General features: G+C 34.7%; 1 protein-coding gene across 2 annotated transcripts; it reads right to left on the reverse strand.

Moving 5' to 3' along the window:
- Window positions 1-1,185: 1,185 nt before the first annotated feature.
- Window positions 1,186-10,231, reverse strand: LOC137018476 (adhesion G protein-coupled receptor F4-like). 2 transcript variants are annotated; one of them, XM_067383129.1, is made up of 13 exons: window positions 10,126-10,231; window positions 9,507-9,571; window positions 9,253-9,398; window positions 8,900-9,094; window positions 4,667-4,870; window positions 4,398-4,538; window positions 4,107-4,282; window positions 3,847-4,017; window positions 2,349-3,704; window positions 2,062-2,103; window positions 1,880-1,942; window positions 1,726-1,789; window positions 1,186-1,642 (listed from the first exon to the last, which is right to left on the reverse strand). In XM_067383129.1, exons 1-13 carry the CDS (start codon window positions 10,210-10,212, stop codon window positions 1,569-1,571), a joined length of 2,784 nt encoding a protein of 927 aa, XP_067239230.1. In that variant the 5' UTR covers window positions 10,213-10,231; the 3' UTR covers window positions 1,186-1,568. The 2 variants fall into 2 exon arrangements, with proteins under 2 accessions (XP_067239230.1, XP_067239231.1); XM_067383130.1 differs by lacking the exon at window positions 4,667-4,870.
- Between the last annotated feature and the right edge of the window lie 3,240 nt (window positions 10,232-13,471).

Below are 13,471 nucleotides of genomic sequence, written 5' to 3' on the forward strand. Positions count from 1 at the left end.
TACAGTGAGCCTCAAACTCCATTGTTTCCTCCTTCTTATATAAATCTCATTTGTTTAAAAGACCTCTGAAGAACAGACGAATCTCAACATAACACCAATTGTGTCGCGCCCCATATTTTCATATGCCAGCTAATGTTCAAGGCATTACACAAGGGCAGCCAGTATTACCGTCTGGATGTGCACAGCTGAATCATCAGACTAGGTAAGCAAACAAGGACAATAGCGAAAAATGGCAGATGGAGCAATAATAACTGACATGATCCATGATATCATGATATTTTTAGTGATATTTGTAAATTGTCTTTCTAAATGTTTCGTTAGCATGTTGCTAATGTACTGTTAAATGTGGTTAAAGTTACCATCGTTTATTACTGTATTCACGGAGACAAGAGAGCCGTCACTATTTTCATTTTTAAACACTTGCAGTCTGTATAATTCATAAACACAACTTCATTCTTTATAAATCTCTCCAACAGTGTAGCATTAGCCGTTAGCCACGGAGCACAGCCTCAAATTCAGAATCAAATGTAAACATCCAAATAAATACCATACTTACACGATTAGACATGCTGCATGACAAACACTTTGTAAAGATCCATTTTAAGGGTTATATTAGCTGTGTGAACTTTGTTTATGCAATGATAGAGTCGAGAGCTCGGGAGGGGGCAGAGAGCTCGAGCAATTAAAGGGGCCGCAGCCTGAATCGGCGCATTTCTAATTATGCCCCAAAATAGGCAGTTAAAAAAATTAATAAAAAAAAATCTATGGGGTATTTTGAGCGGAAACTTCACAGACACATTCAGAGGACACCTTAGACTTATATTACATCTTGTAAAAAAATTTTCGATGGCACCTTTAAGGTTTATGTATGGTACAGACTAGAGAGAATTTTGGTTTAGGGAAACACATACATTACAGAAACTGAAAGAGATGCAAAGTCCTCACTAATACTTATAATATGTAATATGTGTGCAGGTGCGGTTGACCAAGCTCAAAGAACTGTGAAAATTAATAAGAAACTGTAGCTTAACCTTCATACTGAGATGGCTTAAAGTAAATCAGTTATTTGGAAATCTATTATCTATTTCATCATTACTACTAAATGCAATGAAAATGAATAAAATACAAGACAGCTACAATGCCATTATTAGGAACTACAAAATAAATGTAAAATAAAGAGGCATTTCAATATAAATTTTATTATTAATATTATTATTATTTTTTTTTAAATCCAGACAGTGTAGAACAGCATGATATAGACAGTATGACACCAACTGGAAAACAAAACTGATTATTTAAAATGGCAAAGAATACATTAATACATCAAATACACCAAAATACACCAGAAAATACAAATAAAGCTATTTCTCTAGATCTATATTATTGATATTTTTCTGTTATAAATGAAAGTGCATCCAATCATGCAAATCACAGCATTATAATAAAATGTATCCTTAATCAAACATTAGATCTGTAGATTGTAAGCCATTTTTATTAATACTTAGAGCACAGAAACACTTCTTCCCAGAAATCAGTAGCAGTAGACTAATACTTAATGAAGTAGCTGATTATGCATTCACGTAAGTATCAGAGCCAGAAGAAGCTGCTGAGATAGCACTGGCTTCAGATACGTTGTACACATCTGCAAAAAATTATTTGTATGTTACTTAAAGTATTCTTGTCATATATATATTAAAATGTATCAATTTTAATAGAAAAACTTACTTCTCCTACGTATCCTTTGAAAGAAACCCAGTCCACTTGAAGATGATGGTCCTGCACTAGTACTCTGTAATGTAGAGATTTAAGACATCAGCTGTAAACTGAGTACATCTATCATGAAGAACTCATGGATCAGACGCATTTTGTTGGCATTTACCCTAGTACGGTTAGAGCTGGTAAGGTTCCTTAGCGACAGCCTTCCTGCCAGTGCCTCACGGATCTGCAACCATATATGAGAAAATGAGTTAAAGCACTAGAGTAGAACTGAATGCCTCTAAGATCATTTTAACAATGACTGACACAATGTCAAATTGCAAAATGATGAAAATCAGTTCATACCTTGCTGTCTAAAAGCGTTCCAAACACCAAAATAAAGAATCCCTGCAGAAGTGTTACAAATATATGATGAAAATGTTAAAAGTAATAATACTTGTAATGCTGTTCAATTTCATATTCATAACAACATTTGAAATAACTTATTTTGCATCTTTGTGAGGCTTTAAAATAGATTGCTGTAATTACAGAATATTATCATTGTTGCATTATTTGCATTATAATTAATGCTTTAAAGTTAGCATTTAAAAAAAGCTGAATATAACCTAGAAAGTAAAAACAGAAAGTGGTACCTGCAGTGAATTAAGGAGTGCAAACACCACATGAATGCCTAAGTCACGTGACACCATGGTTCCAATTCCAAATCCCCATGTTAGACCAAAGATAGGAGTCAATATGGCCACACATCGGGCAATGACCACCAGAGCATGTTTCTCATCTGGTTGAGTTGTGGCACCAACTCCTCTCCTCAACATCTTGTACAGAACCACAATCAAAACCACAAGGTTTATGGCTACAATAGTGAGAGCTGGAATCACAAATGCCAGCAGGGCCTTAGATTCCAACCAGTTCAGCCAGCATGCATCTTGTTTCGTGACATAATTTTTTGGTCCAGCTGTCGACGCAACAGTAATGACCGCTATGAGCAAAGGTGCACCGTAACCGACTATGAAGGCAATAGCCATCATTTTGGCCCTTGACATTTGGGACAAGACCATGACTGTACGGTAAAAGAGCAAAAGCGCTGAAATCAACATCCAGAAGAAAAGAGCCAGGTAAAAAAAGTGCATGAAGAAAACCGCTGGACTGCAGCGACCCACTGAGGTTGGCTGCTCTTGTTCTGCAATTGCGGCTCCAATGATAAAACAGATGTTTGCGATCAGCAGGGACACGGCAATGTTGACTATGGACACGTGCCGCATGTAGGATGTGTCATTTCTTGTCGTGTTCTTCCATACAATAGTCTCAATGATGAGGCACAAAATCAAGCTGGCCATTGAAATAGCTACACCAATGTAAGTTATATAGGCTAAGGCTTTGTTATCAAGGGAAAACGGTGACATTAGGATTGAAAAAGAGGTTGTGTGGTTGCATTCACATGTAATCTTGCCAGTTTCATTTCCTTTTCTGATATAGGGTTTTACTTCACATCCAGTGGAATCCCATGCGTCAAGTTTGAAGTTCCAAAAGACACACTGAGGATTTCCCAAAGACTGATCAGTAATGTCAAACGCAAAAGAAATGTTGTTAATTGTTTGGTTCACCTTAACAACAACCACATCTCCATTGATGCGCACATCTGTATTACTGTCATTTTTATTACTAATATTACGAGTAGGTAGGACATTGTCAAGAGTTGTGAAGACTATGATGGTTATGGGTGTGGGTTTAGAAATCTGTGGTATCAGGATCTCAGTGGTTGAGTTTGTCAGGTTTGATATTCCACTATATCTGTCTGCTACAGTTCTATTCAACTCAATAGATTTTTCATTAATTGTAAAATTGCCATCTGTGAGACGGTCACTTATACTCTCAACAGCGCTCAGAAGTGCAGTGCTGGTGTTATCTGTCCTGCTGTTATTGTTCAAATTGTTCCATGAGTTAACAGCAAAGTCCGAAACAAGGATATCCACAGTTTGAAGGAAAGACTGGAAATGAAACAGAAAATCATGTTTAGTACAAACAATTTTTCATCAGAGGGGATAATGAAAATTACTGTATGTACAAATATTTTATCATGATAAAAAGTTTAATTAGCCACAATTGACTGATGTCTTATACTGTACATACCTTCATCACAGGCGCATCGATGATAATGGTTTGTGCTGTACCAGCAATTTTTACAAGTATCTCAACAATTGTTTGGACAGTCACAGAAGACTGTGTTATCTCCTGATTATTCTGCACTGTAGCAGTACTGAGCTGAGCCACAACCACTGGGATGTCCTGTGGAGCCAAGACCTAAATAACACAGAAAAGAAGAAATGTAAATATCAGAAATATTTAAAATTACTTTTTTTTTTCACCAATACATAGAACATGAATATTACCTCAACTTGCTTTTCAATGTCTTTGATAACTTGAAGTATACAATTCCTGTCAGTTTCTGTCCATCGACCTGACGTACACTTATAAGTTATGGTGCCTTCCTTGCCTTTTTCACAGGGTCCTGTCAAAAGGTCACCCTCTTTTCCATCTCCAAGCGTTTCGTTTTTACAGGGCAATACTAGAATAAATAACAAACAAACAAACAAAAAAACAAGAAAAACATTTATTTCTTTCAGACAGCTGAAACAGAAGAACATTCTGCTGCATCAAAGGATGAAAAACGGAAGGTTTACCTTGATTGACTTTATTGATAATGACTGTGCTCCGGCCATAAGACAAGCCTTGTAGTTCTGAGATCTTGAGTTGGCATGTAAAGGTTTCACTACTACAATCTGCACTCCTGATTTTATGCTTTAGTGTGATGCATCCCTTGTCTGATTCCATAAAAAGGTAATTAGAATCATTGAAATAAATAAATAAAACATGGTGAATTCAACAAAACATGTCACTGCAACTGAACATTGAACTCGGTAACTAAGAATGTATTGTCTGTAAGTACAACCTGGAAGTGTCACTTCATCACCAGAAGGTTTTGGGGTCCACTCAACTTCATATTTTGTTTCACAGCATGTCAGTTCCACGGTCTGATCGATACACTGGAACTGTCTTTCACTTTTACCCACTATGATATTGGGAAGTGGTTCAATAACTATATCTTGCCACTGAATGTAAGGTATTGCCCTTGCTTTTGTACATGCGTATCTACCTGCAAGTAAAATTAAATAAATAAATATAGTATATAGTGTTAGGTTGATTCAAGTTGATTTATGTATAAAGAATCTGTTGGTTTACACAATTCTGTTAATTCAATTTTTCTTAAATATTCTAACGCTAAAAAAATGTATACTGCAAAACTTTTAAAATATGAACATATTTTAAAACACTAGACATCACCTACTGGACATGGATAAACAACTGAGAATCACACAAACCACTAGATTTTCAAGTCAGGAACACAACAAATTAACTCATGCGCCACAACCAATGAAAATAATGTGTTCTTAAATCAGCTCAAAATATCAAACAGGTTCAATTTCTTCTGATTGGATGGAAGTCTGAAGCCAAAAAAGAGACAGTCTGTCCCCATCATACACTACATGATTTTCTGTGAATTTGGTCAACTCTGTCCAAAATCTGCAGACTAGCTCTGAACTCATCAACCCCTCCAGACCTCGAATCAGGCTGAATATCATGTAAGAAATGCTAAATAATGTACTGATCACTTTTTTTCCATACAATGAAATGAGTTTCCAAAATGACAAAAAAGTACCATGAGTTTCATAAAAGTTCACAAGACTTGTTTGTTATATTCTAATAATCTTCCTCTCCACTGATCTCATTCAGCCCATTCATTTTAGTAAATATCTTGTGTGCTTGTATAGAACATTATCAAATATTGTACATAACATACATGTATTACATATGTGCATCTCCCACGAATTCTAATCAGTTTATATTCAATTCAGTTTCCCCTAATCAATTAAATTAGTGAATATAAAAAACATTTCAAAAATACTGTATGTATTTAGCAATGGATAATCAAACTGGACTAACTACATTTAAAACTATGAAAACACTTTCGTGATACAGGTGATACCTTTTTAAAAAGTTGTCATTTTATTATTCCAGTATATTTACTTGGTTGCGACATGAATTGACATTGTTACATTGTTTTATTATCCTCCAGGAATCAAAATGCACTGGCAATGTTCACCCTTGTGAACAAAGATTTATACTTTAGATAGCAATTTCTTGTTTCTGTTATAATGTATTTTAAACAAATAATTACAAAAAACAATATTTGAATAATAATTTAAAAAATCTAACCAACACGACACTGAGTAATCTGTTAAGTCTGTGCATAATAGAAATAGCTTTTTATCAAATAAAGATGAAGTAATGTTAATTATATTGGCTGATGCTGATAATGTAAAAAATACCAAACATATATATTGGTCAACTATTGGCTTCGGTCCATCATCATGACCTCCTAATCACCCCCATATATATACTGATTGGCTTCATCACTCTGTCTCCTCTCCACCAATAAGCTGATGTGTAGTGGCACAATATGGCTGCCGTCGCATCATTTAAGTGGATGCTGCACATTGGTGGTGGTTGAGGAGTTTCCCCCTTTCGCACTTTGAGTGCAGAGAAAAGTGGTATATAAATGTAACAATTTATTTATTTTATTATATATTAATAAAAAAAATATATATTAATTTATTATTAACTACAGTATTACTTTCTCACAATGTGACACTGACAGGATCAAAGAGTCTATGATATTTTGTGTGTTTTTTTCTCTTTTCAATTTGTAGACTGATAGCCCAGATCCCTGGTCACTTTCACTGTATAGAAAAGAGTGGCCAATTATTTCTTATTTTGTGCTTTATGGAACTAAGAAACTTTGTATTTTGTGTTGTTTGTGTTCATTCAAAAATAAAAAGTTGATTAGGATTCATAAGTCAGGGCGGTTTCTTTTTTAGGGCAATAGGGCGACGCACCACCAAAGTGAGAAAGGGATGGATTTTTTTTTAATCACATTCAACCACAGAGTTACGCTAGCTGTCACTGCTAGACTGTTTGTTCTACCTCGATATAGGCTATAGTCCAATCAATGTCGAGTCACTTTCTGTGGAGTACCGCCTCTTTTTGGACGATTTCACTCTGGCTGAGAATCGTGCTGAGTGCTCTCATAGGCCCTGTCTCAAATGTGCACTTTCGGTCTTGTGGATTTCCAATGGCCGCTTACAAGACCGTAGGGTGTCCCTTTCGTCATTTAAGCTCAAAGAAGGGTGCTTGTGGGTGCCCCCTTTGTGGCTGCTATGCACCCTCAATGGGCACTTCCGCTGAGTCCGCAAGACTGTGAGCTACGCAGAGGACTTTACCCAGCAGTCAAAGCGGCATTAACATTGTGAAAGTGCGGACTCAGAGCAAAGAGTATAGAACCCAAGAGGCGACACACTTCCTTTTTGGGTAACAGCCACTAGATGGCGCTCCGGTAGCACGGCCGCCATTATGGGGTGAAAATACTAACTGGACCATAGAATCCTTCACATCTTACGCTTCCAAAATAGGCGAATTTCACTGCCAAATCAGAAGCGCAATTGAACAGTTTTTTAAATTAAGTCACCAGTAAATTGTATGGCTCCTACAGTAAATGTTGTATTGTCTTATATATGTTTTATTTTACCAGTTGTGGAATCCAACCATTCATCTGAGGTAGTTAGCCTACTTTATTGAGTATTTCAATTCTATGCAACTTTACACATTTATTAATAGTAAATTAATAATTAATAATTACCGCATAAATCCCACTTTTGGACACTTTTGCTTCAATGGACATTAGAAAACACTGCAAAATCAAGCTGTTATTTTCTGTTATATATTTATTGTCCAACATTCCCAAATTTTCTGAAGCATATCCTTAATTTAATTTCATATGTTGATATTAATTCAGTGTTTATAATGCTAATACTTGAACTTCAAAGAATTTAAACCCAAACTGACTGGGTTTCTAGAGAGCAAAGTTTTTGTGAAAAAAGTGGAAGACTTAAACACAAAGTCTGCAAATTAAACTGTTAAAAGGATTTGATGATCACTAGTGATAGTATTTTGTTCTGTGTTGTCATCAATCAGGTTAGATTTCAGCTTTAATGTACTTTTTTTTTTTTTTAACAAAGCAGCTGATATTGCCATAGAAACCACTACTGGCTTTCACCTCAAAATGGCAGAAACGCAGGGCTGCTGCTGGGCGTCGGTGTTACAATGGAACGTTCTATTGAGTGTCGCTTCTTGTTAGTGTATATTCTTTGCTGCAGTGCAATCTCCGGGAGCTCTAACGTGCTTTCATCATCATACGTAACCTTAACTTGTGCAGCGATTGGTAGGAACACACCTCTATTAATAATCTTTAGGCTGAAGTGACATCTAATAATTTCCTCAGTGCATATCTTACATTTCACAGACATATTCTCCATCTGTAAATGTTGGGACGTCAAGAAAATATTTCCATTTTGCTGTCAGGAGCAGAGCGCGCTTATGTGCGCCAAAACAGACGGAGCGCAATATTTCTAACTAAAATATACATTTTGCTACAAATATTTGTTGTTTAATATTTGTTTTTGTTTCTGAACATAAATGTGCCATATGTAGAATTTCTAACCTACAACTAATTGTATTTTTATGATGGCAGTAACTGTAAAGTGACTGTTGTAGGGTAATCAAAATAGCCTATTAATTAGTCTGTGCTTTTGTTTTTATTTATTATTCTTTTTTAGTAGATTACATGGTTACATTCATGTTTGTTTTCATAGCCTTCAATATGAACATTATAGGAAACTATTGGGCAGGATGTGAAATAACTTTTTTAATTAAATACAGATTTTTTTTTATAGTTCAAATAGAAAAATGTACAAAATACTGAGATTATACATCGCCATTCAGCCCCAAAATAGAGATATAATGTCTTTTGTCCATATGCTTTAAATACAGAATTTTTCATGTTTTAGATAAGCAGTAATGATACATTATTATATAACTTGTTAAATGGTTATGGTTATAGCTTTGACTTGAATTCAAGTAGAGTGGAAGAAGATCTAATAAACAAAGAAAGACATAGTTTTGGGCCGGATAACACGTACGCACAATTGACACATAGCTTTAATCTAGACCAAGGAACAGTTAACATGTAATTATTATTATTAATAGAGCAAAGATACATGTGACTCACCTTTGTCTTTCTCAGTGACGCTTTTCACAGTGAGAATTGTACCACCTTCTGAAAAGGAGTATTTTCCGTTCTGTAGTATAACTTGGCCATTCACTGTCCAACTCATTGTACCATCAACAGAATCTGGGATTTTACATTTGAGTGTCATATCTTGTAGAGGATACCATTTTGTTGCAGTGGAAAGAGTCACGTTTTCTGAAAGTAAAATCCATAAATCTTTTTTTTTAACTTTCTCATTTTTATTAAAGGTTTATGGGCCTTTTTTTAGCATTTTTTACAAGCAAAAATGCTTATAAAAATAATAGAATTTAAAACGATTAGATTTAGATTTAAGATTAGATGCAGACCCTTACCACTTTCAGCAAAAGCATTCCCAGCTACAGTAAATCCTATGGATGTGAGAGTGTTGGCAACCTTATTGTTTGCTTCAACAAATTCAGCGTTGTTGGGGCTGTTGGTTGTTGTCTTAATTTCATAGTCTGCTATAATGCTACCAGGCCTTTGGAGCAACACACAATCCACAACAATGAGATGACACTGTATATTACAACAAGCAGTAAAAACCAAAATAGACCTTTTGAGTAAAAGTTTAGATTTTGGACCTTACCTGAAGCCAGTGATTTTTACTGAACCTTTTTTGAAGTTAGACACAGTATTGTAATTGTCTTCAATCTGTACAAAGTAAGAGTAACCACTGTACATTAGGAAGTGTACCTATGTACCTCTGATAAAACTGAAATAAAAGTATGAAGTCTTTAAGATGAAATTACTCTGTGGCAAGAACCAGAGACAAATAGACTAAACCTGAGCATACAGAAAACGACCATTCTTTGGGCTGCTCTCCTGTCATTAAACAGATATCTTTATGTCATATGGACAGTTAATTATGTACCTAATGTGATTTAGTATGACAATTAGTCATACGTCATCAGAAAATAAAGGCTCTGTTCCAATACTCTGAATGGTTAAACCATGATGTACATTTTTATTAAGATGAGAAGGAAGAAATGTTAAATGAATAAACATATTTGCCCCAAAAGTACTCTATATTACTGTTTTATAAACCTTGCATTAATCATTTGCATGCCCTCTAGAGGTCAAACTGAACTGGAATATTTTGTTCTTCAAAGTTTTTTTTTGTTGAATGTTTTTATATAAAATTTTATTCAACTTTAAATAAGCATAAACAATCAATACAAATTATACACAAAATATGAAATACTCACCGCTGACTGAAATTGTTTAACATAGCGTTGGTACTTCTCATTATTGGGGTCGTTCAGACTGGTATCAAAATCTTCTTCTATTTTCATTGAAAATTTAACTGTGAACAAGACTAAACAAAACAAAAAAGTGCATTTACTCATCTGTTTCAGTCCATTTTTTTTCAGTCACCCACCATATTTATGCCCATCAGCAGGACAAATGGTGGTGGATTCAAAAACACATGAGCAGAGAAGAACCAAGAATCTCTGTATACCTCTGGCCTCTGTATACCTATGTTTTCATATGAGACAGTAGACCTAAACCTCGGTGAGCTGAATCCATATGTGAAGCCCTATGTGAAAAATTTGGGTGTTGTTATGGATTGTGATTTTAAATTGGATAAACAGATTAATTTTGTATAGTTAAATCTTGTTTTTTTTCCAATTGAGACAACTCACCAAGGTGAAAACTTTCTTGTCCTCTAAAGACTTTCAAAGACTTGTGCATATATTCATTTCAAGTTGCCTTGATTATTGTAATAGCCTTTATTTAGGTATTAGTCAGGCCTCTCTCTCCAGACTGCAAATGGTCCAGAATGCGGCAGCTCGCCTATTGACGGGCACACGAAAGCGGGAACATATCACTCCCATTCTCGCGTCTCTTCACTGGCTACCTGTCCATTATAGGATTCATTTTAAAACTTTGGTGCTTGTTTTTAAATCTCGTAATGGTTCAGCGCCAAGTTATTTATTGGATTTGATTAATCTGTATGCTCTGTCAAGAGCATTAAAGTCTGCTGACCATTTGCTTTTAGCTGTTCCAAGGGTAAAACTGAAGAGCAGGGGGGACCGAGCCTTTGCAGGGGCGGCCCCGAAGCTCTGGAACAGTCTGCCTCTCTACATCAGACAGGCTCAAACACTTGAGGTCTTTAAATTCTGGCCTAAAAACTTATTTTTACAGTCTGTGTTACTGTTTTATTGTGTCTTAAATGCTTTTTCTTTATGGTGCTGACTGTTTGTATTATTGATTATGTTTTCTTTTTGTATGTACAGCACTTTGATAAACACTTGTTGTTTTAAAAAAGTGCTTTATAAATAAACTTTGACTTCATAAAGTGAGAAACACACACACTGGTTCACCATCCGTAATTACTAATGTAATGGTTTTTATACTGAACAAACTGTATATTCTACCCCCTACACTAACCCTACCCTTAAATTCACCCATCACATAAAACTTTCTGCATTTTTACATTTAAAAAAACAAACAAACAAACAAACAAAAAAAACATAATTTAGTATGTTTATTAATCTATTTCCCCCATGGGGACTGCTGACTGGTCCCCACAATGTAGGTAATTTCAGGTTTTACTATCCTTGTGGAGACCAATTGGACCCCACAATGTAATATAAACCTGTACACACACACACACACACACACACACACACACACACACACACACACACACACACACACACACACACACACACACACACACACACACACACACATGCACAGTGTCTTGGTTGTGTCCATAATTTGTTTTCCTGAACAGGTACAATATATAATATAATATAATTTTTTTTTGTGTGTGTGTGGGGGGGGGGTACATACCTTCTGGTGTTGTCGTCAGTTTAGAATATTTCAGCAAACAAACAAACAAACAAACAAAAAGAAAGAAATTATAAACCTCATATTACATATTTTCTATGATTTTCTGCATTCACAGAAAAATATATACAAGTGTGTTTATAAAGTACAATGAGAACACGCGCACATAATCTTGGTTTTCCTGAACAGGTTAAGAAATTACATTAATTTTGTCATACTTCTTTTCAGAACATACCCGATATTGCTGGTGGTGTAGTTGTAAGTGTTGTTATAGTAGTTGAAGTAGTTGTAGGGTTTGTAGTTGAAGTTGTACTTGGTGCTGTAGTTGTAGTGGGGTTCGTAGGTGTTGTATCTGTAGTAGGTTTTGTAGCTGATTTGTAGTTATAGACATTTTTGTAGTCAAACAAAGCAAAAAATAAATGATCCAATAAACCATTTATGAATGTTGTTTTTAATTAAAAATGCAAATGTAAAATGAATGAATTTCTTAAAAATGTGAGACTAAGAATCACATTTAATATTATGATTTGCAACATAAGTAAATGATCTTTGGATTATGTCAGAGTTTAAGGAAATGAGATTTGGTTTTGTTGCAGTGAATCCACTCAAATATGAGCAAAGTTAACTTCCCATTTCCTGAACATGATAAATCAATTTCAGAAATGTTTGCATTTGTGTAATTTCTTGAAATGCATGGAGCCAACTATCAAATTTACATTTAAAAACAAAAACAACAAATTGTTTTACCTTAATGGGAGTCGTATCAAAATGTGAGGCTACCGTTAATAACTTCAAACTTTTAATAACTTTAAAAGGTTAAAAAATGATTTCAAGAGATAATAATAAACAGCAAATACAGGATTAAAGCCTGCATGCTGCCCCTACTAGCTGTCGAGCAGTGTTTATGTAATATGATAATATGCAACATAAATTAATAATGCATTATTCATTTCTCTGGCTGACATATCACCACCTTGGAATTATAAGGTTTTATCTGCATTATGATTAGTTTTGAGATATTGAGCTTCAACATTTTTCCATTCAATACTCTTTTTTGGATAGACCCTTTGTTTTCCAAAAAAATCCCAAAATGTACACAACAAACAAACAAACAAACAAAACAGAATAAGAATATGAATAACTCAATATTAACAAAAATGTCAGATAGAACCTTAACATTCCAAGTTGACGATATGTGATTTGAAAATCTTGTACAGCTCTTCTGTGATAAAAACATGCTCTGGTATGGAAAACAATTTATATTAATAAATAATTCAACTGGCATTCTAATAACTGTAAAAAGGTGATATTATTGTATACGCCTGTTGTCATCAAAATTATTTTGTGGTATATCCGTTTTTTTTCTACAGTACATTACCTACGTATTTATAAAAGTGATAGTTAAGTTCAAGGTTAGCGTAAACACATAAACACATAAAATGTACCTCTACATGGGTTACTGATGCTGATGGTGAGATTTGAGTTTGTTGTAGTGAATCCATCCAAACATGAGCAATTGTAACTTCCTAATTCATTTGTGCAGCTGGAATTTGGACCACATACAGATGGACTGATCAGACATTCATCTATATCTATGGAGGGAAAACAATTTAAATTTTCCTTTAATACATACAAGTATGAACAGATAAAACATAAAAAAGACAAATGGTATCTCACAAAATAATACACAAACCTAAGATTGAGAAAGTGTATTAACATTTTTTTTTTAAACAAACGACCACAAAATTAATATTT

The sequence above is a fragment of the Chanodichthys erythropterus genome, chromosome 4 (genome assembly GCF_024489055.1).
Source record: "Chanodichthys erythropterus isolate Z2021 chromosome 4, ASM2448905v1, whole genome shotgun sequence".
NCBI classification, from domain to species: domain Eukaryota; kingdom Metazoa; phylum Chordata; class Actinopteri; order Cypriniformes; family Xenocyprididae; genus Chanodichthys; species Chanodichthys erythropterus.